The following is a 14,354-nucleotide window of genomic DNA, read 5'->3' on the forward strand; positions in this document are numbered from 1 at the left end:
GTCAGAGTCCCTCCTCTGCGGTTTCAGCACAAAAATGGTTTACAGTACACATTTATTCTGTCTTTTCCACCCCCTTGAACGTTGTGACATTGGCGACGGGTATAAAGTGCTGAGAACTTAAAAAACACAGGCAGGAATTTTGGCTCTCTGCACCACAGGGTACCGGGAAGTGAGCCAACACAAGCTTTTGTGAATTTTTTGCAGAATTGCGGTGAAATCCTGACACTTAGCTTGATCTGGGTTGGGTCAGCGGACAGAATTCTCACAGCTCTTTTTCTTTTTCCCAACACTTATAGTTTATTTCAAAAATCATTCTGTTTTTACTTCACAGAACTTTCTCATCCTTACTCTGTCAAATATTTTTGCAAATATATAAGCACAAACTTAAAAGAATAGTGCAATGTAAAATAAGACATAGAAATAAAACAAAACAAACAGCTCTCTCTTAAGGTCACAGAATGATTTTTCACACTCGTATGTCAACTTCCGTTTCAACTGTCATAGGATCTTTTTTTGTTTTTTGCATTGATCTGAGCTGTACAACATGCGACATTTAATTATTCATGCTCTGATAAAGAACAATGAAACCGTTCTCATTTTAACTTTAATAATATTTCTGTTTCATATAATTTTGAAACACAGGCTTTTTTCTTTTGTGATTATATCAGATTGCCCGCTGCAGACAATGAGTACTGCCTTTCCCTGATTTCCGTCAAATCTCAAATGGCCCAAATCTACTAAAATTGCTGAACTTGTAAACTGTTAAATAAATGATGAGTTTATTTATTTATTTTTCTTTTGTGTGTTCATGTTTCAACATGGATTACATTTTTTATCAATGAGAATCTACAAATACTGTCATCTAAAGTGGCATATAGTAACTGAAGTAACTGTTTTATCACCTCTTTTCTCTTTTTCTTCACCAAAAGCGCCAAGTGCTCCCAGCTTCATCCACTTCAGTGAGTTGACCACCACTTCGGTCAACGTGTCCTGGGGAGAGCCCAAGCAGGCCAACGGCATCATTGAAGGCTACCGCCTGGTTTATGAGCCCTGCACTCCGGTCGATGGTGAGAAACTCTGCCTGGAGCCTAATGACTGCCATGTCTTGACATTCCTCAGCTGGCTTTCTCAGATTGTGATTTACAACTTTTGCCTCGTTACCATATTCTTTTTAACTCCTGCTGCTTAAGCTCATGCTCTAATTTGTTACAGGTGAGTGTAGCTGCAGTAACATATACAGCATGGCTGATAAAATATGTTGGTGAGACTTTGCAAAGCTTCCTTTCTCACTGAAAAAACATGGCTATTAAGTAGCTAAGTGTGGTTGCCTGGACCAGATTGTCAAGTAATTGGGAGCAGAGGTTTGATGCTGAGCTGCAGCTACTGTGGTTCCCCAGCTATCAACTAATGGACCCAAAACAAAGCAGAACAGAGCAGTTAATACAGGGAATATCAATTGGCCTATTACATAAAGGTCCTGGTGTCTATCTGGATATCTAGAAGGTCTCTGGATAACAGAGCTTTTCTGTTATATATTCAAAGATATGCATGTCTCTGATAGTCTGTGAGTCTGTCTCTGTAGTCTTCTAATTCTGAATTTGTCTGTGTGACTGTGTTCATATGCAAAAAAGCTTTGCTATCTTTCGCTTGTAGAAAGCAGCATCTAGAGTCTTAGTGTTTCCTGTACAGACTCCTCTCCTCGCACTCCAGGTGTCAGTAAGATAGTGACAGTAGATGTGAAAGGCAGTGCTCCCCTGTGGATGAAGATCAAAGACCTGGCTGATGGCGTCACCTATAACTATCGCATCCGGGCCAAAACGCTTACCTATGGCCCTGAGGTGGAGGCCAACATCACTACTGGGCCTGGAGAAGGTAGGACTCTTTTTGTATATTCATGCCAATAATATATTTTAGCAATTGGATTTTTAGAATTGAATTGAATTTGGATTTTTTCTAACTATCCACCATTTTTGTCTTCCCAAGGAGCCCCAGGCTCTCCTGGAGAACCCTTTATATCTCGGTATGGCACTGCCCTAACACTGCATTGGACCAGTGGCGATCAAGGCCGTGCACCCATAACACGATACGTCATCGAGGCCAGACCCTCTGGTGTGCCACATATAGCCAATTTAACAGTTTTTGGGTTCCAATACTTCAACAAGTGATCCTAATTCATATATTTCCTCATACTGCCTCTAGATGAAGGATTGTGGGATATCCTTATCAAAGATATTCCTAAAGAAGTGACATCCTATGCACTTGACCTGGACATGTTGCGAGAGGGGGTCACCTATGACTTTCGAGTCATTGCAGTCAACGACTATGGCTATGGATCACCCAGCGCCCCCTCCCCCTCTATATCAGGTACTTAAATCTAAAAAATTATTGCCAAAATGTGCTAAAGGTCCCATATTATGCCAATTTTCAGGTTCATACTTTATTGGGTTAGAAAGTGTTTACATGCTTTACTGTTCAAAACACTGTTTAGACCAATTTTTCTCTCGAAAAAGCCTGGTCTGCTCTGATTGGTCAGTGTCGACAGGTTTTCCACATTTGCGATCTCATCTCTGTAGCTGCACTTTCTGCCTATATATAGTATAGTTGTGACATCACAACCGTATTCAAGTCCTGACGACTCATTTAAAGGCACAGTTTCTTTAAATGAACTGTGAGCATTTCTTTGTGGATAGAGAGTTTTGATACTTTCACAGTATTTATATAGCTTCTCTTCCTGCTCATCAAAAATAATATGGGAATCTCACTTGTTTACAATATGGGACCTTTAACAAAACTGTTTGTTTTTGTTGTTAATTCAATTAATGTACACTATTTGTTTTGTTTTCAGCCCAGAAAATGTCTCCGTTCTATGAGGAATGGTGGTTCCTTGTGGTGATTGCCCTGGTGGGCCTCATCTTCATCCTCCTCCTGGTTTTCATCCTCATCATCCGAGGCCAGAGTAAAAAATACACCAAAAAAACAGATGCAGGTAGGAATCACGACTGCTTGCTAAACTTGCTGCTAATGTCTCAGTTTCTCTCTCTGCTTCTGCAACTTAAGCTATCGACTGGAATTTGTCTTCCCCTTGGACAGCTCCGCTGAGAATTGCATTTTAACGATTGCACTTCCAAAGTCTATTTTAGAAAATGGGATTGTGAAGGCTCACACAATTAGACAAATTACTGAGGTTTTCTTAACATTGTTTGGCTGACAGGGAAAAGATGAGAGTAGAGGTTACCGGTGAAACAGCTGACACAGGTAGGTGAATAAACATTATTGTTCATGTTTAACTGCAGCCAGGATCAATACTGGGATAAATGGCTTGGCAGAGGTTTAATGCTCAGGTCATTAGTCAGGCTGAGAGTAATTATATAACAACAGCGGCTCTCACACCACTGTATCTAGAAGCCGATTTTCATCATTGTGAATTATCCCAGGTGACATTGCTGCTCATAGAAACCCAGAAACATAAGCTAGGGGAAGTAAATCAATGTTACAAGACTTAATGTTAATACTTCACATTATGGTTGGCAGGTATAAGTGAGGGCATCTGGGGATGATATTTTGAATAACCCAGCAGCATGGAGTAACTAGTAGTGGAGATGGGGGTCAGACAGGTAAAAAGGCGATTGTTTTTTTTGGTGGGGGGGGGGGGGGGGGTAGAAAACACGGCTTGCGAGACCAGTAAAATCCCAGCTAATCCGTCTGTTTGTTTTACTACAGACATAACTGACTGTCAAATGGCAGCTTTTTAAATTTGTTTTGTACATCAAATCCTTTTATATAACTTTCTCTTAAAGAAGGACTTGAGTTTTATTGTGTTGTGTTCAACTTATCCTTAAGACTGAAAATAATTTGAGATCTAAAGATCACAAATTACTTATTTCATCCCACAACCCACACAGTGTCGTCCTCATACCCCTGTCCAGGCAACCACTCCAACTGCACAGCTCTGCCTCTGACCCACGGAGAGATGGTGCACCTGGACGAAGGACGCTTCCCAACCCTCGAACTGAACAACAGACGACTTTCTGTGAAGAACTCCTTTTGCCGCAAGAACGGCATCTACACACGGTCAGGCACTGACAATCAACCACGGTGCTCAGCTAACTGTTTTCAAACTGTTTTCTGTGGTTGGCATGCCCCAAGTTTATTTTGAAGTGGTTGACTGAGGTACTTATCCATAGTACGTGCATTACCTACAGTAGAGTAGTTTGGAGAAGCAAACAGGAGGAGAGACAATGTTCTACTGCAGATAGGGGCAGCAGCTAAACGTATTAGCCACCCAAAAAAAAGCTCATCTAAGAAAACACAATATCAGTTTAGGTATATGCTATATTTAGAATATATTCACACTCTACATTGTCGTCAGAATGCCTTGTTTTATATTTCATAGGGGGGAAACTGACGCCATCGTCTATGCTCTTGTCAAAGCCACCAGACTCCACTGACAACAGTAATTTTAACCTACAAGTTGCTGGTCTACAGCTGCCTTGATTTGTTTATTTGTTAGTTTTGTTGGTTCCTAACCCTTTAAAAACCGAAAGTCGCACAATAACACAAACAAACTAAATTGTTGAGGTAGCGGCAATCCAGCAATTGTTTTTTTTTTGTGGCGGCTTTGATGAGAACAAGTTTAATGGCAAGGTACATCCACAACAGTACTTTGCTTAGCTTAGGTGTCGGGACTCCTGCCTGCTTCTCCAAATTGGGCACCATCTACTGTAGGTAATACACTGACTATGGATAAGTACCTCATACAACCCCACTTTTAATTCAGTGTTACATAAGTGTTACTTATGATACAGACAGGAATTAATAATGTAGTAGAGTGTGTTCCCCCGCTTCCCTCACAATAGTCTGTCAGTCTTAAGAGAACAAACCAAGCCTCTAGGAGCCCAGCTGCTGATTTGTGCCTCCTTCCGCTCTCCTCGTTGACATTCAGTGTTTGTGTAAAGCAACAATTTATATAAGGGGACAACACAATACCAGCTTATTAGCATTCATGAGCTTGTGCATTGCTCTTTGTCTGTCCATCACCACTTTAGACAAAGGGTGCTTATGGGTCAAAGCCGGCCATTTTATTTTGGCCCACAGCCCAGAGTTTTCTCAAGTGCAGTGCTGTGAGAGCTGTCTCAACATTAAGTACAACACCGTTGGTATGACAACATGTCCTTCTACCCGTCAGCAGGACTTTGGCAGGCTGGCTCTTTGGTAATGTTTAGGTAAATATTAGATAAGAAGAATTGCAAACTTTGCGGCACAAGAAGCAAAGGAGAGACTGGACTGGGTGGTCACGTGGTTGAGAGTGTCTGCTTCTTGTCACAAAAAAGTTGCTTTTTGCACATTATGGTGGAATGTGATAGAAGGGTTGCATCAAAAGCAGGGGAATCTGTGCTGTTTTTTTGCTTGACCAAGGAGGCCAAGAAGGAGATCAAAGGGTGTTGAGTTGCTCCATCTCTTTTGAAGAGCTCCAATCTGGTACCGTACTCTCTGCTAATGATCTGTGGACTGAGGAGGAAGAGTGGGAGGGTTCCCTACGGGATATTTGAAAGGGTGAGGGATGAGACAGATAAGGCAAATCAAGAAATACAGTGCTCCTAAATAATTCAAAGCTCACTAGCAGCATTTTGGAGTGTGATCGGTAGCAGGATCCATCGCCCCTCCCTTTACACTCACGTGGCCCCATCCTTTTAATGTCTGACTCAACCTTTTCTGAATTCTAAATAGATGGAGGTTTTTTTTTCACAGTCCGCCCCCTCGCGTCATCCCCTTTAACCCACAGGAGATGTCTCTTTGTTGTGTCAACCCTTTCATGGCCGTTGTCATGTTATGTCTTCGAAGCTTCCTGTTCTTGGCATTCCTAGTGATTTAGCTCCGGCATATATTTCAGAACATATTAATTTTTATGTGATAGGCCTTCAAGGTTGTCTGCCTTATTCCTTAATATTACATTTGACATCACATCGTTTTATTCTGCCCCACAACGTTTTCCATTTCAGATCATTTAAACATTTACTTTCATGCCATCCCTAGTTTATTTTATTCTTTAGTCTTTTTTTCTGAATACAAAACGGAGCAAACTGATCTCTTAATGCTGCGTTAGCCTGAGTTACATACTAAGCCCACTGATGTAGCTCAGTGATGTGATGGTAGTGGTCCAGTTTCTGCCCTTTGACCATCCAGTTCAATACCCTCAGATCTTGAACACAGCAGCAGTCATTACTGCAGGAGAAGAAAAATAATTGTCTGCACAGATGTTTTTCTCTGCTTCACTATAGACTCAATGGCTGGACTTAAGAGAAGCTGTGAGTCTTTTGCTTAACTTGTGCTCAAAAAAGTTATTTACATGCTTAGTTATGCAGCTTTTCTGCAGGAGGTCATAATCTCTGCCTTGATCTGTACAGCCATTCAGCTTTAATCACCACAAAGAATCCTTTCATGAAGATGCTCATATGTTTTCATGCAGGATCCTGTTTGTGCGTTGCATGACGGTTGAGGTGAGCTGAACTCCTGCTGAACTCAGCCCCTTGCAAAAGCTCCCAACTGACAGTTTTCAAAGACCAGAAGGAAATAGAAAGGGATAAGACCAATTCTAATCCCTTCCCTGCTTTGTGTAATATTTTCTTCCAGCAATGCACAATTCTAAAACTGTTAATTAAAATCAAGCCATCTTATTGATTCAAATATGTGGTATATGACCACATCCAACGGCTATGATGTCTAATTCTGTTACACAATTCAATATTACATGTTACCTCGCCATCAGCCAGCCCTGACTGATGGGAAACTGAAACTGTTATCTATGCTCTCTTCGAAGCCTCTAGACTCCTTTGACAACAATAATTTTACCTCACAGAGCACAGGAATTGCTGGTCTACCGCTACCTAAATTGGTTAGTTTGTTTGTGTTATTGTGTGACTCCATAGCAACCGCCTAAGTATGTGCAGCCAGTGTACACAGGAAGGTGTATTATATTAATAAGAATCTCTTTAAATTGGAATTTGTCTATATGTTTCATATTGCAACTGTTTTCTAAAAGCAATAGCTCCCTTCACTTTAGACTGAGCTATTGCTTAAGTAACCCATTTCTAAATCAGTTTTCTTTGATTCTTTTTCATCCCCTTTTCATTTCTTATTGTTACTATCCCCTCATCCCCTGGGTCACTAGGGGAAGCTAGTCTGAGCCAAGCTATGGTTTTCATAATCAATGACTGTGCTCAATCTGTGCATGTTGATCCCACTGAAGCCCCTGTAGGATTTGACGCTTCTTCATTTTCAGAACTATTTTGCAGTCTTCTATTAGTCATGAGAGTAGTGTCAGTCACAGGAATGACAAGGCTTTTTATCTTTACTCAAATGTGTTCTTGAGGAAGAGAGAGAGCTCTAGAAAATCTGTTTGAGTTTCCCAAAGGGAGAAAACGATGATGATTAAATGCAACATGTTTAGCTCTCTCAATTTTGCTTTCTATCTCACAGATGCTCTTTCTCTGTCTCTCCATCCGTCCAGATCTCCACCAAGACCCAGTCCTGGAAGCCTGCACTATTCAGATGAGGATGTCAGCACTAAATACAATGACCTGATCCCAGCAGAGAGCAGCAGTCTGACCGAGAAACCCTCTGAGATCTCTGACTCTCAAGTAAGCAGTGACCCTGGCTTGAAGCCCATGTCCATTCCACGTCTGGAATAAGCAATGACCTTAAATAAGAAAGTAAAATTCAACTGTTTGAATTTCTCAAAGTGACAAAGTCCTCCAGGGCAGAGTCATAACCTTTCCAAACTCAAAAGGTACTTTTCTTATTCTGTTTGCTTTAACTTTTGTTACATTCACTGTCTACCGGCATAATCATTGCTTTTCTCGACACAAAAACTACATGGCTGTCTACTTATGAAGCTGAATTTCTCAAAACGACAGTCAGCGAGACATTTGCCTCAAGTGGATAACCTCAAAATTAAATAACCTCTGTTAGTCATGGCTGACATCTCTGGATCTGACTTTTAATACTGAGTTCTCCCATGGGAAGTAGACACGGGGCCAATTCTCATGTCTCGTGTGTCATGAAATGTCTTTACAACTAATTAATTTTCCTCAAACAGGAAATGCTGTATTAATCTGAGCTGCTGGGTCTCAGCTCATCATGTGGTGATCTGAACAGGTGTGTGTGTGTGTGTGTGTGTGTGTGTGTGTGTGTGTGTGTGTGTGTGTGTGTGTGTGTGTGTGTGTGTGTGTGTGTGTGTGTGTGTGTGTGTGTGTGTGTGTGTGTGTGTGTGTGTGTGTGTGTGTGTGTGTGTGTGTGTGTGTGTGTGTGTGTGTGTGTGTGTGTGTGTGTGTGTGTGTTAGATTGAATAGGGAGGTCAAGTAAAGGGACAGGGAGGTTAGAAGTGATGAGGGATGATGGATACAAGAGGCAGAGAAGCTGATTGCAGCAGATCGTGAACATCTGTGTTCCCAGCCTTGTGCCGGGTCTCCCTGGCCAATTTATCTGGTACCTGCACAATCAAAACATTGTTCAACTCGGTTTGAACAAACACTGCTCCCCTGGGAGACACAAACTGGTGTTATTCTTTTCCCCTGCATAGCCTCCCACTGTATGCCTGCCACTTGTGCAAATAAATGGTGCTTCAACATCTGTTAAGCTGTAGTATCTCAATAGAGCAATAGATGGGCAGGCACTTGTCAGCCACACAAACGTGCTAAGTGTGCTATCTTTTCTGTGAGAGTAAATTGCTCTCTGTTTTCTTAACTGTTTGTGTTTCTCAGCCAGTTCGGATTGCTGGAACAATGACAGGGTTCAACCACACAAACACAAGAACTTGCGAGACTGATGGTTTAAAGGGGATATATTTTTCTCATTGTTAGGTTCACTCAAGATCAGAGTTTTGATACTTCACAGTATTCATTCCATGCACCCCAATATGTTTTATAATTTAAAAAAAGACGTGAAAAACTAATTTGTACACTATGGGACCTTTTAATATTACAACAAATGCAAACAAGTCCTAAACATTGTTTCTGTCTAATTCTAGGACACTCTTGTGTACAATTATCACTTCTGTGCTCCACAGAGCTATGGGTAAGCTCCTATCTGCCCCGTAGAGTTGCATTCGGATTTATAGTTTTCCAGTTGTTTCTCAGTAAATATATCCCGCTGTGTTATGACCCAGTATTGTGCCGTTTGACAGTAAAGACGCTGTATTAGAATTAGCTGTGCTTTGAGAGCATGGAAATGTAGCTGTCTCTGTAGTAAACATCCTTAACATGAGTCTGTTTAGTTATCTCTCAGTCTTCTAACTCTTTTACCTGATTGACTCACAGGGCAGCGACAGCGAATACGAAATGGATCAGAGCCGGCAGAAGACCCATTCCTTTGTCAACCACTACATCAGTGACCCTACCTACTACAACTCCTGGCGGCGGCAGCAGAAGGGCGTCTCTCGTCCACCAGCGTACGGCTACTCCCAGCCCGAGCCCCTGGTGGAGCAGGAGTCACGGCAGCACCCGCCACCCGTGCCCCCTCTGCCACCTCTCCTCCCCCAGAGCGCCCCGTCCCCACAGCCCCAGCCCCAGTGCCAGGGTCAGGGCACTCTGTTCAGGTCTAAAGGAAGCCGGACTCCCACCCCCTCCCTGCTGTCCTCCGAACCCCCCAGCCAGCACAGCACCCTCTACCGGCCCCCCAGCAGCCTGGGCTGTGCCGCTCAGGCACCTACCGCAGGCTTCTCCTCTTTTGTTTGACACACAGCTCTCCTTCCAATGACAACAGGACCCTGAGGACGAGTCTTTGATTTTGTTGTTGTTGGTTTATTTGTATTTTGCTCTTTTTCTCTCTCTTTTTTTCTGTCAAACTGACAGGGTTGTTGCTCAATATTAAGCATTGCAGGCATCTTGAATAGCGTTTTCTCCTCTGTGAAGAGTGTGTGTGTATGATTGTGCGTAGCGTGTATGATTGGTAAATCCATGCGATATGTATTTTATGAAAAGACAATCATTTGAAAGTTTTTTATGCGTTGCTTAAGTACATTTATTTGAGGTACATATAAACAAGGGAGAACAGTACCCGAGGTTCTGAAAAAAGAAAACCTTGTTTTAAAACACTGTATTATTGTTTAATATGAGAGCTTTATGGAAAAAACAACCACCTTAGAACCATAGAGAGTATGGACCACTTGGCTTGCTGCAACTGGACTATGGAAAAACCAACTCTGATGGAATAATGTAATGTTTGGACAAAGGACAAACTGATAGTGAGAAATGGACTCTGACCTGGAGAGAGGCACTAGTGGTCCCCGTGGCCCTCGGCTGCCTTTGACTTTCTCACTCTGCCTAATCATTGTTGGAACTGCATTATGTGTTAATATATGTACTTGTCTCATTGTTTACCAGATATTTATATCAATCAGCTTCAAGCTAAACATTTTCAGAACATCACTAGTGAAAATGTTATGAATCACATTAAAGCATTGTGGCACCTTTATGGTAGTCTGGGGGATGTGTTGATTGCGTGCCGGTACTCATGTCAGTAGATATACAAGCTAAGACAACTTTCATAATCTGCATCTAATTACTTTTATGTTATCACAAAATATGACTGAGGACCAAAAGCACAAATATTCTTGGTTCAAAAGATTATATCCCATCACAATCACATCAAGCATTATACTATTAATAGCTCCTAGTGTTGAAAACCTGCCTGGTCTGAAACAGGCTGAACGCTTGGCCTCCGGTATTGCTGCTTCCAGCTTTCTCAAGAAGCACTCATTCAAAAAACTGTACACTTCACTAGGGCTGGGTATCGATTCTCAATACCTTTTAAGGTACCAAGTACCAAGTAGTAATGAAACTTTCCCAGTCAAACAATACCTGTATTTTATCCTTTTTGTAGCCAGATCTAGAAAAACAGACTATTTGTTTGGTTCCATATATCTCAAGAGCTTACATTCAGCACTGCACTTCCTTGGGTCATCAGCAATACAGAAGTGTGAAGTTGATCGGATGAACAGTTGTAAAGAAAATCGAAGGACAGACAAACTCCTTCCATTTTAGCTGAAAGAAAGAAGTGAATAGCTGTCTTTGAGCCATTTAGTGAGACATAAAGAACAGTGATCAAACCGAGAACTCCACTTTTATTTTTAAGAATTCTGTTTTCTTGTCAAGACTACAAAAAAATAAGACAACATGAAACTCAGACAGTAAAAGAAATCCAAAATAAAAAAACTGATGTGAGGCGAAGAGGTTATCTAGTATGTTTATCTAAGAACCTTTATGTAATCATTGACAGCAACAGGACACTGCACTTGAAATGCATCACCAAGTATCGTCCCGTGATGTTATGTGTTTTCAACATGTTACCATGTAACATGGCATTGATGTGATGACTGAACATGTGTTTTATGCTCACTGTACAGACATACGATATGATGATATGTTTTCTATAACTCTTTTGAATATGCTGGTTCTTTACAAAAGATGAATGGGACATTGCTGTGGTGGAGGTGGACCCATAGTGTATAAACTTAGACTCTAAATTATCATCTCTCAAATTTCCAATGTGAAAATCATTGTATACATCATGAAAGAAACATTATGGACCTTTTCATGGTAGCTCTGAAATAAATTATTCTATTTTTAATGGCTTTTTCTTCATGCCTCATCCAAAACTTTTAGAATATAATGTATTCTATAGATTCATTTATACTGGCAAAAAGGCAAGTGACATAATTCTAACATGAGAGAGTGGTAAAGCTTTGAAACAGGACTTTTGTCATCATTTGTCCTAAGTAGACGTGCAGTATTTGCATGGTTTGAAAGACAAAGTGATTATAGGTGACACTTTATCCTACAGTGCAGAAATAACCTGGTTCTCTCAGCCACAACAGAGCCATAATTGGGATGCATAAGAGCATGAGTTACAGGGAAGAATTTGAAGAAGAACCTGATCTGGTGCATGCATGCTGAAAAGCTGGGGGATGGTGGGAGAGAGTGCCTGGGTCTGGGTAATCTCCTTATTTCAGGCCGGAAAACATTGATCTTAAGCAAGTCAAAGGAGGGAGGAACAGAGGGATCAGGCTGGAAGGTTTTAAGCGAAAAGAAAAAGTCAAGTCAAGGGTACAGTTTTTTGGTGCTGGAACATTGTTATTTACCCTCATCAAAAAAAAAGAGAGAAATCAATTGACATTGTTCGTTAAATTTGCAAAAGTGAATGGATCGTCAGATATGGATAATTGATCATTATGCAAATGGGATTACTTCTGGGTCATTGAGTGGCATGATGTGAAAGGTTTTCCTAAAAGTATTCCACAGCATGATGTCTGGAATTGCAGAGGAGAAATCACGTCCTATCACATGTATACTTTATAGCCCAATGTGTTTCTTCAACAAAGCTAAAGCTCAGTTTCTAAAACTAAATACAGCCTATTGCTTTGTAACATTTTGAATAATTCTATTTTACAACTGAAAATTATGGTAATTCCTCACACTCAATGCTACATTGTTCACTTTCACTCAGTTCACTGCAAGGAGGCACACACACACACACACACACACACACACAGACACACACACACACACACACACACACACACACACACACACACAAATGGCTTCACATCAGCAAATCTTTCACATTTTTACATTTCAGTTCAGTATTTCCTCATGGGACCGACTTATACTGAATGCGTCCTAATTCTGACTGTGCTTTTTGGATTGGATCAGAGAACATTTGCAGCACAGCTAACTCAGCCTGACTGGTGACTCCAAAATGAGGACAAAATCCTGATGTTTGATACAGAAGGAAATTGGATGTTACAGCTTTTAAAGTAGCTTTAAAGTCCTCTGCTTTTATGTTTTTTTCACTCACAAGTCACATATCCATCAGTATGCAGTCAGTTCAGGCTTCTTCGTGGCAGTCAAGACCGTCAATGAAATGGTGATTTCACATCTTAATCCATTTTGTGAGCATTGGTCAGTTTCCCCACAGCTAAAATGTGCACGTGTTCAACCAATCAACCCTATCAAGAACTTTGGCCATGGTATTTGTAATTATACATAGTAAATGGCCACCACCACTCACATTCTCATGGGTTTTTGTGACATGGAAAGAATGGTTAAAGGGCACATGTCACTTATTTGGTTTATAAGATCTGACAAATGAACTGTATGCAGTATTTAAATCATTTCATCATCTGATCTTCTGTCAGGGTCCATACTAAAGAGATACATAACACCAGATTGATAAAACTGTAAACCATTGCTCAAATTCAGAACTGAAAGGTTAAAGAGGTCCCGTGTTTAAACTGGAAGAAACCTCATTATCCAAAAGCCAGACAGTTAAAGATTTTCCCGAATGTCCAAAAGGCCTCAACTGAGAGTGGAAAGGATGAAAGATTCAAAAACATCAAACACATAGTTAGGAATTGGTGAAGCAAAGGCTGACACCACTGCACCCTGTTCTGATGTACCACTGGACAGGGCTGTCAAAGCTGCCAATGCAATGCACAAAGCTGCAACAGAAGGAGACTGTTGCTGCAGTATTGCTCCAGCAGAAGCACCTAGAACTGATTTATCCTCTTGATAGGTTGCTGAGAAGTTCACATTCCTGCCATGGAGTATGTTTTTTCCAACTTTCTTGCAAAGAACTAAATGAGCTCTGGATGCATGAAATGGGTGTGTTCACACAGCACAGCAAGGGTAAGTACCAGGAGGAAAATGTGATTACTCCCTCCCAATGGAAGTACAGGTTTTTTTGCAGTGTTTTGAAGTGCATTCTCCGATTTTCTATCTTAACCAGATTTCAACAACCAGGTTTGAAGCGTGAGAGAGTTGTTATGATAGGAGAGTGGTAACATTGATAGGCTTCTTTTAGGGTGTGGGTATGGCAAAAAAAAGCAACTTGTAAAATTTGAGTGGAGCTTGTTCCTGCACAAAAGGCCACTGAAGTCAAATTCAGAAATGTCTTTTCTCCCATTAGCTGGTGGGACAGAGAGATCACACTGGGAATATAGCCAAAGACAGGAAATAACGTTTTAATGTGTGTGATGGACAATCACTATGCATTACAGAGATTTTCGAGAACAGCATGGATGGATAGGCTTACACTACACGTCTGTAAAAGACAAAAGTGAATAGTCATTCTGTCCAGGTGGTGGAGGAGCGAGACTTTTGCCCTTTGATAATTGTCAACCATTCACACATTCCTTTCTCTTGAGCTCAGGGTGAACATGCACAGCCTTGGGGTGTACCTTCGCTGCTTCCCACTCATTTCCATCGCAAAAGGTACTTCAATGTGTAAATAAGTTGACTAAAATGTGTTTTCAACATCCTAATTGCACTTTAATCCATGCATAGGACATCCTGATTTGT

The 14,354-nt window shown here is 41.1% G+C and overlaps 1 protein-coding gene across 1 annotated transcript in view; it reads left to right on the plus strand.

Moving 5' to 3' along the window:
* Positions 1–9,750, plus strand: part of sdk2a (sidekick cell adhesion molecule 2a) — a gene marked incomplete at its 5' end in the record, with an annotated part of 91,970 nt that extends 82,220 nt beyond the window's left edge. Inside the window, 8 exons of the mRNA XM_083931009.1 lie at positions 930–1,067; positions 1,711–1,872; positions 1,984–2,109; positions 2,200–2,364; positions 2,846–2,986; positions 3,927–4,071; positions 7,508–7,637; positions 9,315–9,750. Coding sequence (XP_083787135.1) covers positions 930–1,067; positions 1,711–1,872; positions 1,984–2,109; positions 2,200–2,364; positions 2,846–2,986; positions 3,927–4,071; positions 7,508–7,637; positions 9,315–9,731 — 1,424 coding nt within the window. The 3' untranslated portion in view covers positions 9,732–9,750. The remainder of the gene's footprint in view (positions 1–929; positions 1,068–1,710; positions 1,873–1,983; positions 2,110–2,199; positions 2,365–2,845; positions 2,987–3,926; positions 4,072–7,507; positions 7,638–9,314) is intronic.
* Positions 9,751–14,354: the final 4,604 nt, after the last annotated feature.

This window comes from Echiichthys vipera, assembly GCF_963691815.1.
Source record: "Echiichthys vipera genome assembly, chromosome: 17".
Classification (NCBI taxonomy): Eukaryota; Metazoa; Chordata; class Actinopteri; order Perciformes; family Trachinidae; genus Echiichthys; species Echiichthys vipera.